A 23,757-nucleotide genomic window follows, 5' to 3' on the forward strand; every position below is an offset into this window, starting at 1 on the left:
CATAACCTGGGCTGCATCAAAAGAAGCGTGGCCACCAGGTTGAGGGAGGTGAATCTCCCCCTCCACTCCACCCCGGTGAGACCCCACCTGCAGTGCTGCGTCCGCCTCTGCAGTCCTCAGTCCAGGAAAGACATGGACCTGCTGGTGCCGGTCCAGAGGGGGGCCACAAAAGTGATCAGAGGGCTGGAGCGCCTCTCCTGTGAAGACAGGCTGAGAGAGTTGGGGTTGCTCACCCTGGAGAAGAGAGGGCTCCGGGGAGACCTTACTGCGGCCTTTCAGTAATTAAAGGGGGCTTATAAGAAAGACGGGGACAGACTTTCTAGCAGGGTCTGTAGCAATAGGAGAAGGAGTAATGGTTTTAAACTAAAAGCGGGAAGCATTAAGCTAGATATAAGGAAGAAATTTTTTATGATGAAGGTGTTGAAACACTGGCACAAGTTGCCTGGAGAGGTGGTAGATGCCCTATCCCTTGAAATGGTCAAGGTCAGGTGGGATGGGGCTCTGAGCAACCTGGTTGAGTTGAAGATGTCCCTGGTCATTGCAGGGAGGGTTGGACTACATGACCTTCAAGGTCCCTGCCAACCTAAGCTATTCTATGATTTTATGAACCTGTACCAGCTTGAGGAAGGCCATGCCTTTGAACCTCCGCCTCTGAAGCTTACACAACTTCTCTGCGTTGGTGTGCCGCCATGGAATGCTTGTTTGCCAGTTTAACAGAACTGAGTGGGATGTTTGGAGCGGCTGTGCAGGAGACGGTAAGTGAGGAGCAGGGGAAGGTGAGGGTGGAGATAAGACTGTGATCAATGTTTAATCACTAAAGGGAAAAGGGTGTAGTTTAACCTTGGCTCTTATACTGTAAATAAAGTTCATCCCTGGCCATGTGGCTGCTCACAGCTCTGATGCAGCACACGAATGGTGCCAGAGCTTTCTAGCAGAGCATCACGTAGTCTGCAGCAGAGCTTAGGCTGTTTTTAATATACCTGCAGAAATGGAAAATTTTCTTTGGGAGGATGGAGAAGGCTAATCTGTGTGAGGGAAGAGAGAAAGGTGATACTGCTGTGATGGAGGCATCATGATGACCTGTCAGTGCCTCCCAGCAGCTGGAGGGAGGCGGCTCGGGGGTACGGCACTGGTGTGATGCCATGCCAGACCTTGTCAACAAAATGCAGGGAGACACAACTCATACAGACCACGTGTAGGACAAATGAACTCTTTGCAGGGGTGAGTGCAGAGCTGTGTTAGCTGGGGCTCAATACTGTGAGGAGCCGCTGAGTGATGAAATGTTTTACATGGTGACATTTTTGTCCACTCCTCCAACACTGTCTTACATTCTAACAGCAAAGCGCCTCATGTGCCACCTGTGGGAAGCCACCACACGTTCAGAGATGCTGATGGACTGAGCCTTTTCTAGGGACTCCAGATGTGCTGGAACATGTGCAATTTTTTCCTGCTTCAGCAATACTCGCAATATCCCCAGTACAGGCTGGGCAGAGGAAGGCAGCCCTTCCCTGGTGATCACACGTGGTGTGGTCAGTTGGGAAACAGGGAGGACAGAGGTTGTGGTGAGGCCACACTTCCCAGCCCTGCGTCACCCAGCGCAAGCCCCCACCTTGAACTTGCTGACGTTAGCTTCTCTGTATGTAAACATTTACATTGAATTTTGATATTAGTATTTCAGATTTGAGCATTGCCCATAAATTAAAGCATTTATTCCTATATAATAAAATCCTTCTTTTCCCATATAAACCCCATCTGTAATGAAAACCACTGTTCACAAACAAATATCGAGAAAATAGATAAGTGTCATCCACTTTATAATTTAAACATTGTCAAAACGTGGCCACGGGAGTGTTCCATCCCCTCGCAAAGTACCACGCATGGCAGACAAGTGCCAGCAGGATGACCTTGGTGGGGAGAGCAGGAGGCCCAGGAGCAATGCTGGTACTGGCCACGCTGCACTTGTCTTCGCTTGCCAGCTCAGGTGGCACCGTGCAGTCCGTCAGGTCCCCTGGATGGGGGACATTGAGTGCTGTCGTGTTGTGAGGGCCCAGGAAGGCACAGTGTAGCCCTTCGATCACTGCCCTGCGCGTTGTGCTCCACCGCCAGAACCAAAGCATCTTGCAGTCACATTTCCAGGGGTTGTGGGATAAAAACACATACTGCAGTTTTGGCAGTTCAGCGAACAAGCGGATAGGGAGGGAACTGAGGTTATTCTTGCTCAGGTGAAGGAAGTGCAGCTTGTTTAGGTACGAGAAAGCGGAGTCTGAGATCGAGGAGATCTGGTTGTTGTTCAGGTACAAGTTTCTCAAGTTCAGCAGATGTCTGAAGGTGCAGTTGATAGCGGTGATTCTGTTGGCTTCAAGGTGCATGGTCTTCAGCTGGATCAACCCATCGAAAAGCTGATTAGGCAAATCAGCAATGAAGTTGTGTCCTAAATTTAACGTTCCTAATCTGAGAAGCTTTGTAAAAGCGCCATTTTGTATGATCCATATCCGATTCTTCCTGAGATTCAGATCGTACAGGGTTTCCAGGTCCTTCAGGGAATCTCTGCCAATGGCTTCTATGTGGTTACCCTCCAGGGACAGCTTTGTGAGACTGGAGAGGTTCCTAAAGGCTTGTGGGACATACCGCATGTTATTGGAGGCTAAATCGAGTGTTTCCAAAGAAGGCAGGTGTGAAAATAGAAGCGGATGGATTTCGAAGATATTGCAGTGGGACAAATCCAGGCTGATGAGGTTTAACAGTCCTCTGAAAGTGTTTGCGTGCAGGTAGGTGAGGCGTGGGTTCCTGCTGAGGTGCAGCTCTCGCAGGCTGTTGAGAGCATGGAAGGTCCCCGGAGACAGGAAAGTCAGATTGTTTCCATCTAGCCAGAGGCTGTGAAGGAAAGTCAAGTTTCTGAAGGTGTTGGTGGAGAGAATCCGCAAGTAATTATTGGAAAGGTTTAGAGAGATGGTGGATGCTGCTATTTCTCCCGGGAGGGCTCTCAGTCCAGCTCTGTTACAATGGATAATGTCTTCAGGTGCACATCTGCACATGCTTGGGCATGAATCAGAGACATTTAGGCTCAGCCCAGCCGTTGCTGCACAAGTAAATATAAATATAACAAGAAAGAACATGACCAGCCACAAGTCAGCCACCGCATCTAATACCTGATGGATAGCAGAGAAGGAGGCAAGAAAAATAACGTGTACCTTTTGGATAGGTGAACCGCGAGCATTGCAAGGTCGGTTGGGCTGTGATTTTAGTGCACAGTGAAAATGAATTAGCTGGTTCCTGCTGCAGACCAGGGAGGATCAAGTCTTTAGGCAGATAAAAGCCGATTAAGTGCCCTGCTGTGAAGAGCATTACTAGGAGGCAGGGGGACTTCTCAGCTGAGCATGATGCTCTGATGGTAGTATTTCTGACCTCCTGCCCTCTGCAAGCAGCGGCAGGTAACAGACTTCCCTCGGGATCTGTCTGGGAGAGGCTCCTGCTGCTGGGTTGATCACCATTCTCAGGATCTGCTTAGCAGTTTGCTCAAAACCCCCTCTGTTTTGGGGGTGGATTTTTGTACTTTTCTGCAGTTGGGGCTTCAGCAGAGACAGCTGAGATGGGGGCTCTCACCCTGGTGTGGCTGGACATGCTGGTGGGCGCCCTGGATTCAGGCTGTGATCAGGACACCAAGGAAAGCAAAGCTGGGACTGAACCCTGAGCGCAGCCCTGTCAATGGCTGTGACTCCTCTGCAGTAAAACGGGAGACTGTTAGGAGCTGTGCAAGACTCATGCTCCCTGCCAGCCAGGAATGTGTGTGGGAGTGCTGTGTCCTGGCAGATCCTCGTCCTGGGATAAGCCCTGAGCCTGCTGTGAGTGGTAAAAGATGATCCCCGTGGGTGAAATGCAGAGCACCCCAAGAGCATCCTGCGCTTCCCAGGGTGCTGCCTGTCTCCAGGAGGTCTGAAGATGCCATTGAGCAGCTGGAGCTGGGCTTGGGTCCCTAAAAACCCATGTCCTTGGGCCTTTCCCTGGTTATTATCCTATATCCAGAGCGCAAAGGAAAAGTGCAGTCGGGACTGATTGATGCACCTGGCAGCCAGGACTCAGCAGTCTGCAGGCTGATTACTTTGCTTACGATGGCCAAGAGAACTAGACACATGCCTTGCAGCTGATGTGTCAGCAGGACAACAAGTGACACAGTTGCTGCTTTTGCTTTTTCTCACTCTTCTAACTTTTGATTCCCCCCCTCACTTGTCTCTGCTGGAGTTCTCATGTTTTTGATGTGTTTGAAGCACCTTCTCTCAGCCCCCTCCCTTCAGGTGCATTTCCCTGCTCTTTATTTCTTGGTCTGTCTCAGCTTTTTTTTTTTTTTTTCTTTTCCCCATGTTTCACAGATTTGGGTTTCCTTTCTCTCCCCTGCTCTGCCAGCTCTGTGCAGACAGTGGCTAAAACCCCGAATACATGATATGCCCAATGGTAAGTGTGAACTGGACAAATTTGCAGATCCACTGTTTTCTTGGCAGAAGGAGATGAGGTTTCCTGTGCTCTTAAACTGCTGTGTTGGCTTCAGCTAGTTCTGTTTTCTTCTTCATTTTTTTCAAGCAACAACCCCCCAAAGAACAGCTTCTCCCTGGAAGGTTGGCTGGGATGGCCGCATTGTGTAATGGAGACCATCTCCCAGCTGTAAACAACATCATTTATTTAGTTAGACAGGCTTTGCTGCAGTGTTACTGGGGGCCAAGAGCTGGTTTTCACCCTGAGAGCAGCAGTGACGGCACCTTGCCAGGGGCCTTCCTCGTCCTGGGATTCCCGGAGGAGGGTGGAAATGTGTGCTGCTCACCCCGTCCAGCCCCTCGTGTTTGGGGCCATGCTGGAGGTTTTGCGGGTGATTCTTTGTTTTCTGTATTCCTGGCTCAGCTGGGATTGCTCCACTGGGGACATCACTTTGGAGGGGTGTCCTGCTGCTGGGATCTTAGTGGCTTCTCTTACCTCCTGCTGCAGCACAGCTATGGATATCCATCCATTGCTCCATGGCTTTGCCTGGGCATATTTGTGAAGAAGACAGGTTTCTGCTGGTGTCTCTGCAGGATGAGTGAGCTGCTCTGTGTCTGCTAGGAATGGTCTCACCTTCAAATGAAGTTTTGTAGCTCAGTCTGAAGAAGATGGATCACTTGCTCTGGTGTCCTTTTTATTCTACACAGGCTTTATTTCTGGTTGTAATTCCGGCAGTTTTGCCATGTTCCAGCCCCTATTTAAGCCCAGTGCTCTTTCTAATTCTCTTTGATTTAATACTGGAAATTTTCAAAGACCAAACCCATGCAGCTGTTAGAGCTCATCATTGCAAGATGTTGCTTAACTGGACCAACACAGTGGTGAAACAGGACCACACAGCTGCAGAGTGTCTCCTTGCTTCAGAGCCTGTGGGCCCAAGGAAGCCTGTAAGTATCAAAATAATCAGATTTTAACACCTTGTCATGGGCTTGGCAATTCCAGCTGCTCCCTGTGACAATTCCATGATGCACAGGGGGCAGTGGCTGCCTTGCCAGGATTTTGTCTGTGGATGCTGCCTGGGCCACAATTACTGATTGCAGCTTTGGTTTCAGCTGCCCTTGGGGTGGAAGCAATGCAGCAGCGCAGCATTGCTCAACACTGTGGAGAGCTAAATCTTTGCTGAGGACTGAGCATTGATCTAAGGTAACGATTGCAGGTGTATCCTGTGTGTGTTTGTCCTGGTTTTGGCTGGGATAGAGTTAATTTTCTTCCTAGTAGCTGGTACAGTGTTGTGCTTTGGGTTTAGCATGAGAATAACACTGATAAACTGATGGTTTATGTGTTGCTGCATAGGGCTTACTCTAAGTCAAAGGCTTTTCAGTTTCCCATGCTCTGCCAACGAGGAGGTGCACAAGAAGCCAGGAGGGAGCAGAACCAGGACAGCTGACCCAGACTAGCCAAGGGATATTCCATGCCATAAAGATGTCATGCTCGGTGTGGAAACTGGAGTGAAGAAGGAAGTGGGGGATGTTTGGAGTGATGGCGTTTGTCTTCCCAAGTAACTATTACATGTGGTGGTTCCCTGCTCTCCTGGGGATGGCTGAACACCCACCTGCCGATGGGAAGTGGTGAATGAATCTCTTGCTTTGCTGTGGTTGCATGTGCAGCGTTCGTTTTACCTGTTAAACTGTCTATCTCAGCCCATGAGTTTTGTCACTTTTACTCTTCTGGTTCTCTCCCCCATCTCACCAGGGGGGAGTGAACAGGCAGCTGTGTGGGACTGAGCTGCCGGCCGGGGTTAAACCGTGGCAGTGCTGCAGTGCACAGTGCTCCTTCGCAAGAAGCACTTGGCATTGCCTGTCCAGCTTCAGCTTCCCAAGCATCATTGCTGCAGTCAGCAGTAGCCAGCATCACTACCACATTGGATGCTGCAGAGACAAGGTAAAGACAGCTCTTGAGAAGAATAACCATATGATTTTTCTCTCTAGCTATTTTTTTAACAAATACTTTTCTACTATGGTCCATCTAATTATGAGCATTGAGCCCTTCACCCATCTTTTCCAGGCTCAGTTCTTTGTGCTCTGCAAGCAGGGATTTTGATTGTCTCGCTCCATCTGCTAGGAGGGTTTTCTGGACTGCGTGAAGTGTTTTGGCTGAGGTGGCTCATCCTTCCAGCTATAATGGAAAGGCTGAGCCACTGAAGGTCTTCTGTTAAAATGTATTCCACCCATTGCATGACCACGATCGTGTTTTGCCTTTTCTTCAGTCACTGATTTATCTGACATTTGGGATTTATAGCCCAGCACACCCACTTCAGAAATTGTTTATAGCTGATGTCAAGAGCCTTGCCTAATACCGTAGATTTTAAGGAGCCGTATTGTCTTTATGGGATTGAGGTTTGATATAAGCAGTACAAACATTTTCTTTGGGATGGTCTTGCTAGTCTAATGAGTTAAAGGAGCATGGTTTGGTTTCTTTAAACTTTCTGGTGGGCAAAGGTGGGGTGAGAATCGCTTAATAGCTCTGTTGATTAAAAGAAGGATTAAATAAATTGGAATACCCAAGTGTCAGGAATATTCTGACTCCCCCAAAGCTTTAACTAGCTGGCAAACCCTCTTTCATCTGTATCTCAGCATTTTTGGTACTTAAGAGACAGTTTAATTGGTGAAGCAAAAGCTGCACAAGAAAGCAAAGCAAAACAAGGGATTTATTCACCACCTCCCAGGGCTCCATCATGCATTAACAGTTAACTTGGGAAGACAAATGCCATCACTCTGAACGTCCCCTCATTCCCCCTTCTTGCCCCCAGCTTTTAATTGCTGAGCATGGCATCACATGGTATGGGACATCCCTTGGGTCAGTTGGGGTCAGCTGTCCCAGCTGTGTCCCCTCTGAACTTCTTGTGCCCCTCCATCCTGCTCGCTGGTGGGGTGGGTGGGTTGAGGAGCAGAAAAGCCCTTGACGGGGTGTAAGCCCTGCTCAGCAGTAACAAAAGCATCCCTGCATTATCATCAGCACTGTTTTTGGCACAAATCCCAACCATAGTGCCACATTCGCTACAGTGAAGAAAATCAACTTTATGTCAGCCAAAACCAGCACACAGCTCTTCATAAAAAAATCACTTTTAAACCCTAAAAAGACATGTGAAGTATGCTTCCACATCCTTTAAAATGCTGGGTTATATACAGATGTATTAATAATAATGAAGTAGAAGTTAGACAGGATGGAGCTGTCTCCCATAAGCTGTGGTCCTGACTTCTGTTGCTCACCACGGCAACTGGTCTGGGAGAAGTGAGCAGGGGAAAATTACCTGTCATGACAAATTGTTCTTTATGAAAGCTGAATGTAGGTTCCTGCTGCCGTCTGGCTGGGCAGCTCTCAATCTGCTGCAACGCTGTGCTTTGGCCACAGCTCCATCAGGAGGATTTAGGCTCTGTGCCCGTTGTGGCCAAGCCCTGGTGCGTGGTGGTTTATCTCCGTCTGGGGCCATGACTCAGAGCTGTGCAGTGCTCGGGAAGGGAGCTCTGGCCAAGTCCTGCTGCCTTCAGCAAGGCCGGGCGTGCTGCCGTGCTCCCCCCGAGAGCGGGCAGCCACGCCAGGGCGCATGTGCCTCGCTGCCTTTAATAGCGACGGGTGCAGCATGTTTTCAAAGTCACTTAAGTGCTTGTTTTCTTTGCTACTTTTAGTAACTTGTAAAATGCTTACAGCCAATTATTTGAACAAACAATGTCATGGAGCTTAATCTCAGTCTTGGCAGTGATGCGGACTGGACACAAACATCCCATAAAAGAAATGCTCTGGAAAAATGTTCTGCGTGCCGGAGGTGGAAAGGGCATCCCTCTTCCCTCCAGACTGCCTCTGCCACACTATAGACACTGAACTGCCTCAAAAACTGACTTATTCCAGCATGGAAGGTCCATTGAATGGACCAAGCTCTCTGACACTATACTCTGAGGGGTCCTGGCTGGGTGGCCCTTGTGTTCACTGCTGTGAAGTGAAAAGCAGGGCTTTCCCCAAGCCTGTTCAGTGTTTCCATGTGACGTCATGGCTCCAGGAGGGAAAGTGAAACACTGACCAAGGTCTACCCTTTAAAAAAAAGTTAGTAGTTCTCCCTCCTGGCCAAAACTGGATTTGCAGACACCCACTGTCAGGACAGATTGTGCTTCAGAGGTACATGAGGCAGTGCTCAGAGCCAGCATGCCAAGGCAAGGACCATGGATGCTGAGTGTGAGCAGGACTCAAGGATTTGCTGCCTCAGCCATCAATTTTCAACTGGTCAGTGCTTACCGGTGCTTTCCTCCCTGAGGCCCCAAAAAGGATGCAAGAAAGCAGCCGTCTCTGCAGCAGTGCTCTGAGGCTGGGGAAGGACAAGGTAGATACTCCAATCTTACTTGCAAGACTGAGCAATTAATCCCCACATAAACCCTTAAACAAATGAATGCAGGGAGGAGGATCGCATCCAAAAGTTTACGGAGTTCTGGGAGAACCCAGCTGCAGGCAGGATGGTTTCGGTGCGCGTGTGCAAAGGAACTATCGTTCAGCACGATGCCCTACCTGGCATGATGGAAATCATTGCTCCACGGCGTGTGTGGGTGCTGGATCCCCAGCTCTTGCCACCAGCCCTGGGACCAGGGAGTCAGGCCATCCTGCTGGAAATCAGCACCAAATTGGTCAGAACTCTACCGACCTAGGTTGGGTTATGCAACCTGGGGAGCACATGGATGAGAGATCTTTTTCCCCTCTTGCTTTCTCCAAAAGGAAAAAATCAAGCCCATGAATACAGCCTGCAGCTGGATCTCACGTTGCATTGAGGATTTGGCAGGCTGGCAGGGCTTAACCTCAAGAGCTGGCTCTGACAGTCTGCTGGCGCAGTGGGATATGCTGTCTGTTTGGAATATTCCATCCCTAACAGCAGTACATCCCTACAAAATCCAAGACCTAGGACCGAGGAGTGCATGAGCCCATTCTTTTAATTTGCACAGTTGCTATTTGAATTGTGGGTGGGTGGTTTTGTGATGGCATTTTTTTGTTTTGTTTGGGTTCGGGTCAGTTTTTTTTTAAACTCTTCTAGTGACCTTTTTAGGTGCATGGACTCGAGGACAGAAAGGTAAACCTGAGAGAATATGCAGCAAAATTTCTTTCTTCTCTTGAGAAGTGATTTTTGTTTTTCTTGTTATAAACATCATGTATGAAATTCTCCCCCAAATATATGCCCCAGGAGGCATTAACTCCTCACCATTTAACATCAAACAGGTCTTCTTGTGGTGAAAACTCCCAGCTTTTGCACTTTTGCAGCCAGACAAACGGTAAAAAGTCTAAAGACTGTCGCTGTGCTGAGCCGTGTGCTGGGCTCTGATGCAGGAGATTCATGTGCTGTATTTACCAGCCTGGTTGTGGAAGCTGGATGAACATGTCCTGCAAGCTCAGGGAGCATTAGCGCAGCTGCAGCACTACGTGGCACAACGTTGGCTTGTGCATGGACAGCTTGGGCGTCTGCATCGGGTGTACTTTCTATTTCACAGCCATTCATGTGCAGGTGATGCTCAAAAACAGTGGGAGGAAGAAAGAAATAGTGGGGGAAATAGAAGAGGGATGGGGTTTGTACATTGGCTAAATGGAGCGTTGGAGTGACAACTTGGGATCAGATAAGGAGTTGGATGCGCTGGCGGGGGGAAGAATGGGAGCAGGATTTGGCAAAAGGCAACCCAAAGTATGACCCCCATCGCACCAGGTGTATCAGGCCCATCTCTTGTCTACTAAAAGGTAAGAACCCAGCACAAAATTTCAGTTTTGGAGGTAGAACAGAATAGACACAGTCAGTATCTGTGAGATTCAAAAGTGCATCTGGAAAGGAAAACTTTATATTTAAATCTAAATAATTAGTGTTTGTTATCTTTGCAAAATAAACACTGTCATGCCTTTGACTTTTTCCCCTGCTTACAAAGAATGCTGGATGTTTGATGAAGGATGGAGCAAGATCTTTCACTGATCATTTGTGTGCAGAGGAACTAGCCGCAAGAATTCCTGGCTCAGGGTGTCCTGTCGCATGCCACTAGTGAAAAATTTAATAAATATGGGTCAGAGTGAGTGCTGACGTCTCAGGGTCACGCACCTGAGAGCCAGCAGTCCTCTGGAGCTGAAGCAGAGTATGTACAGCCGGGGGGCTGGTGGCAAAAGGTGTGTTTCTTCTCCTTTGCAGCCAGACACGTGACCTCTTGCACTTGCACATCCCACATGCTCCTACTGACCCACTTGGTAGATGTTTGGTTTGAAGAAAGGACAGAGTTCTTGCAGCGTGTCTCTAGAAGGTGCATTGTTTGATGCCTCTTCAACTGAACAAGTCTCCTGCTAGTGGTTGTAGTGTGTGTAGAATGCAAATCTTCATCTTAAAGCTTTTTGGTTAAGTCTTGACTTTTTCAGCCCCCAAGCTATTATGGATGTTACTGTTTCCTTTAAAAAGTTGTGGGGTTTTTTGAGTAATTCAAATTTCGGTTGTCCCAGGGTATCTCCCCTTCTCCTCTGCTTTTTCCATAACAACCTCAAACAAGAGTGGGGAGGAATGAGTGGGAAAAGGAAAGGATGCCCGAAAATCAATATTTGTGGAATGGGTGAATGTTTGTGCATTGGGTAAGTTCGTAGATATACATGGAGATAAAAAGGATGTGCTGAAATTTATGTTATCTAACTCTGCTTGTGACATGCAGTGCTTGAGCCTTTGGGACAGATGAGGTCTCCCACCGTGTGCAGCGATTTGGTACTACCTTCCCCCAAAATACCTGTGATATTTGGGTCTGTTTCTGTTTTATCTGCTCTCAGAGTGTCATTTCATTGAGCTATTTCAGCTTTCTTTCCTTCCAGTGTTTGCTCCCAGCACAGGCACCGTGTGTGCTTGCAGCCTGACTGTCCTGACCACTCTCTGTCCTTGTGTTCATGAAGCAGTAAATCAGCTGCACCGTAATAAATAGAAATGCTGCGTGGGATTTCCCTTCTTTAAATAACCCAGTCTCCTTTTGTACAGAAAATGCCAAGAGCTGGACTCTTAACATGAGGCAGGTAAAGCCAAAAGCTGCCAAGAACTCCTCTCCCTGCCTTGAGAATCACAGAATCATTTAGGTTGGAAAAGACCTTTCAGATCACCAAGTCCAACCATTAACCCAGGACTGCCAAGTTCATCACTAAACCATGTCCCTAAAATCTGCATCTACCTGCTTTTTAAACACCTCCAGGGATGGTGACTCCACCACCTCCCTGGGCAGCCTGTTCCAGTGCCAGAGCGCCCTTTCAGTGAAGACATTTTTCCTCCTACCCAATCTAACCCCCCCCCCGGTGCAACTCGAGGCCGTTTCCCCTTGTCCTGTCGCTCGTTACCTGGGGGAACAGACCGACCCCCCTGCCTACAGCCCCTGCCAGGGAGCTGCAGAGAGCAATCCAGTGCCCCATGAGCCTTGAGGATAGGATGAGCTTGGGTCCAGCCCTGGATGGTGATGGAGAACCAGCCAGCAGCACCTGGCTGGGGCAAAGGAACATGTCACTGTCAGGGCCTTTTGTGGTTGCTTTCCATCTGGGACGTGCAGCCTTGCCTGTGGAGCACAGCACACGCATCCTCAGTAGATGGGCTGCTGCTGCAGAGGAGATCGCACTCAGGATATCAGGGCAAAATATTTAAGGCTTACGGATGCTTACTTTGTCCCGTGCTTATCCTCCAGGAGCCCCCTTGGAGCTCCTTCCAGGGAGAGGAGGCTGGGGCCAGGCGGAGCATGTGATGTGAGGAAGAAGCAGATGTAAAATCTCAGTTCTGTGTGAATGGGAAGTCGGCAGGAGCACGCAGCTGTGCTGATCTGCTCGCTTTGGTTTTGTGTTACCCCAGCGCAGCCTCCGAGCCAAGGCTGCTCTCTGCCACGTGGATCTGTCCTGCTGCCCTCCTCGGCTCGAGCAGCATGCACGTCTTTGCAAGGACTTGGGCAGTGGCTTTTCTGTCCTGCTAACTGGGAGACAGGATCAGTCCCCTTACACAGTCAGTGCTGTGATGTTCCCCTGCTTTCTGTCTCTGTGTGTCCACGTTATGGTCAGCTCTGTCAGGACAAAGAGCCTATTCCGCTCTCAAATGCATTAGCAAGTGTTGGGACTCTACAGAGCCCCAGCGTGGGAATCCCTCTGCCCTCAGAGGTGCATGAACCCTCGCACGGAAGCTTGCGTGTGTCACATACACCTGGGGGGCAGAAGGGGGTTGCATGTGGGTGCACCCTCCTGGCCCAAGAGCTGCAGTAGAAAACCGCAAAGATATCTCTGTGAATTTCCTTTTTCTTTCTTGCTTGCTTTCCCTCATTTTTTTTTTTTTTTTGGTTGTCTTGTTCCTCTCTCCTGATTTACTGCATGTGCTCACGTGGCCTTGGAAAGGGGGGTTCTCAAACTGTTTAGCTTCCAAAAGGAAAAGAAGCTGGCAGGCGTTTGTATTTCAGTTCTCAAGTTATGTAGGTTAAAGTCTCCCAGTGGGAAAACGGAAGATATGAGCGAGCAGATTGCTGGTGGTGATACTTGCTAGAAGAAAAACAGAAAAAAGGAGCACATAATCCCAGAGCTACATCCAGACGAATGTGAGGTTGAGAGGTATGTTTTCTATCTGCTGTTAGAACATAATTGCCATTGTTTTGATTCAATTTTTGATAAAATACCTCATTGTGTCTTAAATAATAGTAGGAATGACTAGTTTAGAAGCAGATTCTAAGCCACCAGTTGCTCACATGCAGGGGGGGAGCATGTTTGTCAGCGGAGCCTTGTTCTCAGTAGTATAGCTAAAATTAATTATGGTGTAGTCCCTCTATTAGGAGTTAAGTCAGATACGTAACTCTTTGTGACTAGTTCTGAGATTTCAGCTTCTGTAGGTTAAAGTGAGGGGTTCAGGACCTAAGAGTTCAGGGCAAAATGGGGCCTCAGACCCTCTCCTGAATCTTTGCTGTCCCCAGACAGAAAACTTTCCTCCGGTTTGAGACCTGCTAGATTACAGAACGTGGGCTTGTGATCCCGTGTTTGGGACGTTCAGTACTGGCACTTTGCAGAAATGTGCATTAATATTCTCCTATTGAATTTTCGTTGTTGAAGACAATATAATTAAAATTAAATTTTTGTCAGTATATTTAAAGTAGCATATTGCATATTTTGCACTGAGCAAATGATAAGCTGGAGTACACTAAACTGTTAGCACAGAAAAATACGTTTGAAATTATCAGTCGCCTTCTGTTACATGAGAGATCATTACCCAACTCTGTTGCCTTGTCTTGGTCAAAATTTCTGTTGTTTTTAGGGCCCCTTGAGAATTCCTAAATGCCTGACTTAATTGAAAAGGAATTGTCTCTTTCTAATATGTAAAATAAAATATTTGGGCATGATATTTTCTTTATTGACTACAAAGTCTTAAAGTTTGAAAAATGCCCTGCTTGGAGTACAGATATGAGCTGTCGAACTGGAGCAGACATGTCAATTAACTCTCCTATTTTAGCTGCTTTGTAGCTATATAATCCCTTACGGAAACAATCCTGATCTTTCTAAATGAACGGCAAATACTACTGCTAAATCCAGTGCCTGCAAGGACTGAGTACTTGGCTGTCTATTTTGCTTGTATCTATGCTGAAAATACTTCTTTTACTCTCCTGATTAAAAGCCGTCATGAGGGCAGGAGACGCAGATTTGCTTTGAGGAGGACTCTGACAGTAAATGACATTTTGCAAAGACCCTTCAGTGTCTTTGTATCCGGCCCTGTGAATTTAAAAACCTCAAAGCTTGCTTTCCTCATAGCCTTGTTAAAAGGCTGCTTTCACACCTGTAAAGTCCCAGGAGGCCCTCAGGTGTGAAGTATCTGATCTTCACTGGCTGGTGCTGCCTTCCTGCATTACTTCAACTGTGCAGAGAGCTGGAAATAGTTTGAGAAAGCCAAGAAAAGGATCACAAGGAGCTTCGGTGCTGCCCTTGGTCACGGAAGTTCCCGAAGTATCTCCAGCTCCCGAGTCAATAATCTTTCTGCTCTGCTTGCCCCAGAAAGCACCATCTGTAATCACAGATAAAACCCGGCTGCTTGCTTCTCTGCCAGGCTAATTAAAAAGTGCTGTGACCTCCCTAGGGCTAATCGTGTCCTGTCAGTGGGACGGAGGAAAGGAGTCCAGCAGGGTTGCCTGGTATTTCAGCACTCAGCTTACTGACATACTTCTAAATGGGTTTTATTTTATTGTGACTGTGTGTGTGATTCCAGAGCTAAGATGGCTGCAGAGCGCATGTCTAACACACGGTTTCTGATTTGCAGGTGAGCGACGTGATAGAAAAATTCTGCTAGCACATGAATTTCCTGCAGAACATCCCTTTTCACCAGCACCAACATGCAGAGCAACTACTCCCTGGTCATCACCACCAGAGAAACTCTCCAAGTCCTCTATACAGCACTGACAAACTCATCAGCTGCATTGCGCTCCCCTCCTCCCTGCCCACTTACCTCTTCGGATTATCAGTTCTCACTAATTCCAGCACTCTTCTCGGTGGCTTTTATTCTGGGGTTGGCTGGCAACAGTGTGGTGGTCGTGGTGCTTTGTCGTCATAGTGGTCCCAAAACAGTTGCTAATATCTACATTTTCAACCTGGCCGTGGCAGATTTGCTGTGCCTTGCCACCCTTCCATTCTGGGCTACCTACTATGCACAGGGCTACCACTGGCTCTTTGGGTCTCTCATGTGCAAAATCTCCAGTTCTATCCTGTGCTTGAACATGTTTGCAAGTATATTTTTCATTACATGCATGAGCATGGACCGGTACCACGCTATTGTCCACCCTATTCACTCTAAAAGAAGAACTCCACAACAAGCTTATCTTATAGCACTGGTGGTGTGGGGCCTTGCCTGCTTGTCCTCCTTCCCAACTTTTTATTTCCGTGACACTCACTACGTTGAAAGCTTGGGGGTCAACGCTTGCATTATGGCCTTTCCTCATGAGAGTTACGCCAAATGGTCTGCGGCAACAGCCTTCCTGAAAAATGCACTTGGCTTCTTCATCCCCTTGACAGTGATCACCACATGCTACATCTGGATCAGGAGGCACTTGCTTAAACCACAGAAGTTTGGGAAAAACAAGCAGAAGAGGGACAAAGTCCTAAAGCTGGTGGCTGCTGTTGTTGTGGCCTTCTTAATTTCCTGGCTCCCATTCCACATTTTAACGTTTTTGGATGCTTTGGCTCATATGAACATCATTAACAACTGTGACGTGACAGGGATCATCGACACAGCACTGCCATTCAGCATCTGCATGGCATTCGCCAACAGCTGCATCAACCCTTTGCTGTACTGCTTCATTGGGAACCAGTTCCAGGAGAAACTCCATCGCTTGTTTAAACGACGAGTTTATCAGTTCAACAGTCATCGAGAGAGCTCTTCTTTGAGGAAAGGGAGCTGCTTCAGAGATGCTGAGACCCCCATGGACAGGGAAGGGGGGCCCGAGTCCTTGCTGTAGGCACTGAGGCATGATGTGGGGTGATGTCAGAGTAGCTGGCTGTCCCTGCAGCGGTGACACTCCTCTTTGCTGTTCCCTTTGCTTTGTCCCATTCATTGACCAGCTGTTTGAAGGAGAAACTGTTTTTCTCAAACATGGGGATTTTTTGTTCCTTCCTTTCTGCAACGAGCACTAAAGTTTTACATAGAGGGAAGATTCTGGCAAATATATTGATGACATTTTAATTATCAGCTTATTCATGGCTGAGATCAGGCGAGTGTTTAGTGTAACACAAAAAGACAAAATATACCAAAGGACCATAGCACAATAGTTACAGTTGTGTAGGTGCTGAGTATTATACCCTAAGCTGATTTTCTAAAAGAGATTCTCACTAGAGAATGTGTAAATAAATAGTGCAGATACTTCTGTACCTACCTGTAAGAAAATATTTTTGCCTCTATTTTTAAAATATATACTATTTTTAGAAAATATATGGCTAGAGATGTTGTACGTAAAATGCATTGACTATACCTCCTGCTTTCTTAGGCTTGGGATCCTGAGAGCAGGTGGAGACACAGTACTGCAGACTGCTGGAGGCAAGGAAGTGTTATCGGGGGCAAGTACAACCATATGGATGTTTTTATACCTTTCCAATAACAGGTAACATGTTTGCAGGCAAGATGGTCTTTTGCTTCGATTCAGTGTGGTCACTTTTGACAGCAGTGCCCCAGGAACTGAACACGCTATGTCCCACTGCTGTGTGGGTGCTGAGTCCCACGCACTGTCCAGCAGCCTTCGGGGAAAGGACTTGCTGATTGTCTAGACTTTTTGCATTTCAAATGTCGATTACTACTTTAATTTTGGGTACTGTGTACAGAAAGCCTAAGTAACTCTGTCTTGATACCCAGAAGCAAAATCAAGGTGTGACTCCTAAGACTTACCCACATCTCAGTATGGGAGTTTACTCATCTGTAAATAAAAAAAAAGAGGGGGAAACAATATTTGGCAAATACTGATTCTATTTTGAGGTCACTTTTGATGATTGTTTGACATTTTCTTTTGCTGGAGAGATACTGGTCCTCTTGGACCCTTCAGAAAGAATCATGTCTGATAGGCTCAATCTAAAAGAGGGATCTCTTAGCACCTTGCTCAATTGCCAGCAGGTTGTCCCTAGGCTGGGTGACCCAGGGTGACCAAAAGATCGTTAGCTTCAGGGAATTGTCTCTGACAAGTTACCCTTGAGGCCTCCATTAGCAATTTTGGGTCCATGGGGAAATTGTACCTGCCAGTTGGGTAACCAGGAGTCTGACCTCCCTGGAAGTCCCAACACTGGCTGGCGCCTGGAAGCCGTAAGTAACCTGGTGCAGGAGCCATCCTCCACTGTTAGGGTGGGAATAAGTTTCTTCACTAGTGGCCATGAAAACAGGATTATGCAAGAAATGTGCCAGTCTGAGAGTGATGTGAGATGCAAAGTTTGTGCAGAACTTGGGAAAATGGGGGCTTGACCACAAATACCCCCTTCTGCCTGTCCCGGTCTGGTCTTCTGTAATGGGGCATGGATGTGGAGTGATGCTTGTCCCAGAAAGTGGAAGAGCTGCTAATACATCTCCCCTGGAATGTTTTTGTTGAAAATGTTCCGAGGAGCTAGTAGTGTCTGGGGCGTCAGATATTTTTGGAAGGACAAAGTGTTAATAGCTTAGCAATGAGCACAACAAAGCAGTCATGCTACAGCAAAACAAATCATCAGACTAAGAAAATTACCAGGTGTTCTGTTCCAGGCTCAATGATGGAGTGATAAGAGGTTGTGGAGGCTTTTTACCTTTGCTGCAATACAGGTCAGTAATGAACACAACTGTGCCATTAATTGGCATCTTTGTAGTCTCCAAACAGAAGCTGAACTACACTATCTGACCCCGGTGGTACCTGTGCTTCAGCTGTACCCATCCTGAGTGTAAGCATCAACTGCACGTTTCCTACGTGTCAGTTTGGACCTGCTCAAAATCCTTGTTTTTAACAAGTAACATACCTTCTGCTTGTGTGCAGACCTGCACAGATGGGGAAATGCTACAGGAATCCGAAATCCAACTCCAGGTGCATTTACACCTGTGAGAGGCTAGAGAAAACAAGGACAAAGCTTTCCCAAGGAGAGAGCAATGATGCAGCATCTCCCACTGGTGCAGCTGGAGGGCAGGGATGAAGGACCGCTTGTCAGGGCTGAGGCAGCTGCACTTGGTGTTACTCTCCTAGAAACAGGGGGACAAAAAAAGGGTATTAAATGGGAGGCAAAACTGCGAGGGGAGGAAAATTCCTTCTTTCGAAATGCAGTTTCAGAAGAAGTCTAGCCTCTGAAGGTCATGTTCTACAAGAGTGACAAACCAAGTGGCCCTGTGAGCTTGGCAGTGTGACTTTTCTGTTTGCCAGATCTGCCTTGTACTTCTAATAGGTCATGAATTTGAGTAGCATGATTAAACAAATGTCAAAAAAACTGTCTGGAGAGGAACCTGAGATGGAAGCTGGGGAGGTGCTGTATCAAGAGTTTTGCTTTATTTTTAGAGCAAATTGAATAATGTTGAGCTCTATTAATTTCTTCTATCATGCTCAAGTTTCTCATGGGATTTTTCAGGGATTTTTAATGGAAAATGTGAGGTTTTTTCACAGTTTCAGTGTGTTGTGTTTATTTTTTCAGGATTTTCTGCAAAAGAATGCAGACAAAAATTTAAAGAGTTTTTTCCCGTGCAAAATTAGAAGCTACTTTTTTCCTTTGGGGAAAACATTTTGCTGATACTGGCAAATGATTCTAACAGTGGTGCTGTGCTACAGCCTCTCTCTGTCAGACCCTCCCACCCTGGTCCTTTGCAAGCCTTGTGTTCCCTTAGGCACTCCTGGAAAATTCAGCCAGCCTGTCCAAGGCAGTAGCTCTGCGGCCCTTGGGCAGAGCTTGCAAGCCAGGGAGGTGGCTCAGGCCAGCCCTGCCATCCCACAGTCCCTGTGCCTGCCCTGGGATTGTGCCCTAGGGCAACTCCGCAATTTGGGCAGGCGCATTGGGGATGTGTGTGATTGCTCAGTGTCTTGCTCACGCTGCAGGCACGGTGAGATGAACTTCTGAACAACAGCAGGATCTTGGCTGGGACTGCACCCGCTCTGCCCTGCCGTGGTGCGGTCAGCATCCGTGGGGAGGGCAGCCTGCTATGGAAGGAGCACGTTGTGATCTACCGGGTGGAAATGCTGATGGCTTTGGAGTCAAGCAGATGGTTTCCTATGAGGGTTGGTTGGTCTCTGTCATATTGGCACAGCAAATTCTGTTTGCAGCTACCTTTTCTAGCTGTAGTTGATTATTCTCATCTTAAATGAATGGCAGAAAGAGGCTCAGTCCAGACTGAGCATCCTGCGTGTGTCCCTGCGCTGACTTGAATACATATCTTCAATATATGAGGCAGAGAAAGTCACTGGCATGTATTAGCACAAGCTGGTGCTGGGTGGTGAGCTGAAAGCTTTGTTTATATAAGATATACAGTAAGAAATGTTTGGTACAGTGTGTTCTCCCTGAGAAGTCAACACAGCCCGAGCCTGTGCTGGCACCCACTCGGCACACTTGTCCCGTTCCTCAGGCCAGGTTTTGGGCAGAAATATCCCCCTGCCCCCTGGCAGCTCACTGCCACAGCTCGGCTGCCCTTCACGGCACATCTCCCTGTCCTGGTTGAAGGGCGAGGAGGTGCCATGGAACTGCTCACATTTCCCCATGAAAATGAGAACTTCTGGATACTGTACTTGAATGGTCCTGGCAGAAATGCAGGAAACCCGAAGCGTGGGAGTTGAGGTGGTCTGGCAGCCTCTCCTGCATGCTGGCAGACTTGCTGTTCTCATCTCAAATCCTTCCCTTGGAGGAAAATAACTGCTGCTGTTGGGAAGGGCTGCTCCATTCAGCAAGGTCCTGGGACGTGCCTTCCTCACGCCTGCCTGCTGCAGGATCCAGCCGGGTGCAACAGAGAGGGGTTTGTTGCTCTGGCCCAGGGGCTCTGCCAGGAAGCATCTGTGAATCTCCTGTGGCTTTGTCTTACCAGATATCTGTCTATAGAAGGAGCCCAGCGCTGCTGTCTTCAACATCACGTATCCTTTGGCCAGGGTGCAGTGGTCAGCTTTGCTGTTTGGCAGAGCACCCAGTGAGGTACTTAGCTGAGAGCCAACACTCCCTCCCCCGTTTGTTAGGTTTCACTAGTATCAGAAGAGGAAAAAACCCTCAAAGCAAAAGAAAAAACACCCCACCCCAGGGTAAATATTGAGATTTGTTTATGGAAACCAGCTGGGGTTTTGTATTTGTGTGTTTAAAGGGAAGTAATGCCTAGCCCTGTGGGATACCCAGATGCCAGCAGCAAGCCTGTGTGTGTTCACCTCGCCTCTTGGGGTGTTTGCAGACCTCCTCCAGCACCGGCATTTCTGCGTCTGTAATCACCCCTCCACAGCATCGCGGTGCACTTCCAGCGCCGCCGGGAAGCAGGGCCGTGGGGTGCTGAGCCTGTGTTTTAAAAGGGGCACACCCACCGCCAGGGACAGTAAGGATGGGAACCTGGGGGGCTTCTGTCTCCCCCTGCGCCCAAGCTGTAACCCTGCTGGCCTCAATTGTCAGCCCTTACAGCTGTGGAAGACCATAGCCAGTGGTGTAACTCCATTAGCTTTCAAAAAACCCAGCTTTTTCAGATTTGCTGTCCGTCTGTGGGGCAAGAAGCCAGCAGGCGATTGCACAGGCCTGGCTAAAACGTTTCTGGGTCTTGGCCTTGGAAGAGCCCTGGGACAGGGAGCAAGCCAGCCTCTGCCTCCTTCAAATGTTTACTTTGCACTTCCTCTTCAGCCGAGACAGAATCTGAATTTGACACTGTAAGCTCCGGATAGAACTCTGTCAACAACCAAAGCATTTCACAAGGACGAAGCAGAGTAATATGGAAGCAGATGAGGGTCATGACATTAATTTCCCTGCCATGAGATACATCTGAACACAGCCCCCCTCCCCTGCTGACAACCAGTAGCTCTTCAATTTAAGCAAACATAAATTTGCAAAGCTCCGCTCCATGCCTGTAAGACAAGCGGTTATGGGAAGCCAGGATCCAGTGTGAGTTTTGGCTTTAAGAATTGTAAATTTTAATACTTTATTATTTTTACAGCAAATAAGAAAATCAACAACACCCAACCCAATGGACTGCAACAGTGCAGATGCAGCTCACTCAACACAGCTGTCAACGTGACAGCTAAAATCAAAGAGAGGATGAGGCTGTTTCTAGAAATCAGATTCGCCTTGTAACAAATGTAAGAAGCCTTTCGAGCTGGCAGGAAAATAGTATAATCATTAAATACATTTAGACAGAGACTTACTTGGTGTACAAGATATAGTTACTTTTGAGTGATGTGTGGGAGAGCTTGCAGAGACTTAATTCAGTGAAATGGCACCCTGCTTTTGGCTGGGATAGAGTTAATTTTCTTCCTAGTAGCTGGTGCAGTGCTGTGGTTTTGGATTTAGTATGAGAATAACGTTGATAGCACACTGATGGTTTAGTTGTTGCTGCGTAGGGTTTGCTCTAAGTCAAGGGCTTTTCAGTTTCCCATGCTCTGCCAACGAGGAGGTGCACAAGAAGCCAGGAGGGAGCAAAGCCAGGATAGCTGACCCAGACTAGCCAAGGGATATTCCATAGCGTGGAACATCTTGTTCAGTATATAAACTGGGAGGAGTTACCCAGGGGCAGAGATCGCTCCTCAGGGACTGTCTGGGCATCGGTCTGCAAGTGGTGAGCAATTGCACTGTGCATCACTTGTCTTCCTTGGGTTTTATTCCTCTCTCTTTTTGTTATCTCCTTCTCATTACAAGTTTTATTCTTATGATCATTATATTTTACTTTACTTCAATTATTAAAGTGGTTTTATCTCAACCTACAGGTTTTACCTTTTTCCACTTCTCCTATCCATCCTACCAGAGCAGGGTGGAGTGAGCAAGCAGCTGCATGGTACTTAGTTCCTGGCTGGGGTTAAACCATGACAAATAGAAAGATATCACATTCATATAATATATCCATAAGGAAGCAAAAAGCAGCACATTATTACTGCTGTTTAAAACTTGGCTTAAGGGTTTCTTCTGCATTCCCTAGGGACGTATCTGAGATTGTGCTCTGAAGCTATCTGCCCACACTAATGCAGTGCGTTCATCGTGGAGGAAGTACATCCACGTAAAGGTGTTTGCTGTGCTGGAAGCTTTTGGTTGAACCCTAAAATAACTTGCCTGTGCTCTAAACTTTCCCCTTTGTGCTGTGCTGCAAGATGGCATGAGAGCCCTGAGGCTGGGTGGTGGGGGGTCATCCCTGCCCCAGGCAGTGCGGGGTGCCCCACCAGCTGGGGTGCAGCGTGGTACGCAGTGCACAGCCTCCTTGGGAGAGCACAGCCAAACATCTGCATGAAGCGTTAGGACAGCATCCAAGCATGCAGCTCTTTTGCAATGACAGGAAAGTGAAAATTATGAATACAGCATGTGCTAGGCATGCAGCTGTGACATGAGGGAGTAGAAAATATGTAGCAACTACCGCTGTCTCTGGAGAAAACAAAGCACTTCATCTGTAGTTTTGAAGTGTATTGCTTCCCATAATCTTTGATGAGATGACATTTATGTGGCATGCAACTGTTTAGGGCCTTCGCTTGCAGGGGGAAATGGTAGGTTTTCATTGCAGATGCTGAGCAGCATTACTTTGTATTGTTTGGCTTGCTCTGGTAAGTGCTTTAAAGAGTCTGACCCCCACGCTGCTAGCATCTTATCCTGCAAGCACCTTCACTGACTGCAGCAAGGCGTCTTCCAAAGGAAGGACAGTGTAATTTGGCTCTCTATACAAGTCTCCGCTGTTGTGAACTGCAGGGTTTTAAAGCATCATGAATCCCTTAGTATCATAAAGTGCTGGAAGTCCTCATTTTACTGTATTAACTCTATCTTTTAGATGAGTATGGTGTGCAGAATTTGTTTTTCAAAGTGCTTCTGCTTCTTTGGGAGAAGATTGGGCAATTCATTATGCAGTAAATATGTTTGACGAAGGTCTACTTAAGAATATACTTTCAGACCCAGAAAGACTTGGCTTTGTAATCAAAATATTTAACAGTAAAAAGATTGGGTTGTGCTTCTTTTCAAATGTGTGGTAATAGACTGCTGCAGTTCAGTTCGTGTGGGCTTTTATTAGGGAAATGATACAACTCAAGGGAACTGTTTTCAAGGACAAGTTTAAGAAAAAAGACTTTAGAATATGATACCAAAAGTGCTATATTAACTGGGGAGAACCCCATGGACATCACTGGCTCTCAGCCTGGGATCTGGCAGTCTTTCATCTGATTTTATTTTGACCTTCATCCCCTGCAGAAATGCAAAGAGATCTTTCTTTCATCCACTGGAACACCCAAAAAGGAAATTACCCAGGGGTCAGGAATGTTTATTACTTCAGCTCTGAGTCCAGTATGGATCCGAACTACAAGACAGCTGCTTTTCTAGCTACTAGCTACTTTTCTACTGAGATTTGCTGTTTTGCAGGTAACTCTCTCTAGGATGGACTGGAAACACAAACAGGTAAAGAAAACCAATAGGAAAGTTCTTAATGTTGGGCTACCCTGCAACTAATTCAGCTGCGAGAGTACCCAGAGCACACTTCATCCTGAAGGCAGGAGCAGATTTTACCCATACTTAAGCTGGGTGGGAAATTATACGCTGTTGTTGATTGCTAAGACAGCACTTTGGTTAAGCAAGACTCTTCTAAGGCATACCACTGGGGAAAAAAATATAATCTGCTATTTGAAAAGATGTCAGAGGTTCATG

At 47.4% G+C, this 23,757-nt stretch overlaps 2 protein-coding genes across 2 annotated transcripts; one reads left to right on the forward strand and one right to left on the reverse strand.

Moving 5' to 3' along the window:
- Positions 1 to 1,760: 1,760 nt before the first annotated feature.
- LOC102051580 (nyctalopin-like) lies at positions 1,761 to 7,173 on the reverse strand. The gene has a single exon (XM_027800871.2). The coding sequence runs from the start codon at positions 3,114 to 3,116 to the stop codon at positions 1,830 to 1,832; it is 1,287 nt and encodes a 428-aa protein (XP_027656672.2). The 5' UTR covers positions 3,117 to 7,173; the 3' UTR covers positions 1,761 to 1,829.
- Positions 7,173 to 16,174, forward strand: AGTR2 (angiotensin II receptor type 2). Its single transcript, XM_005436073.3, has 2 exons — positions 7,173 to 13,071; positions 14,759 to 16,174. Exon 2 carries the CDS (start codon positions 14,832 to 14,834, stop codon positions 15,948 to 15,950), a length of 1,119 nt encoding a protein of 372 aa, XP_005436130.2. The 5' UTR covers positions 7,173 to 13,071; positions 14,759 to 14,831; the 3' UTR covers positions 15,951 to 16,174.
- The last annotated feature ends 7,583 nt before the right edge of the window (positions 16,175 to 23,757 follow it).

This window comes from Falco cherrug, chromosome 15 (genome assembly GCF_023634085.1).
Source record: "Falco cherrug isolate bFalChe1 chromosome 15, bFalChe1.pri, whole genome shotgun sequence".
NCBI classification, from domain to species: domain Eukaryota; kingdom Metazoa; phylum Chordata; class Aves; order Falconiformes; family Falconidae; genus Falco; species Falco cherrug.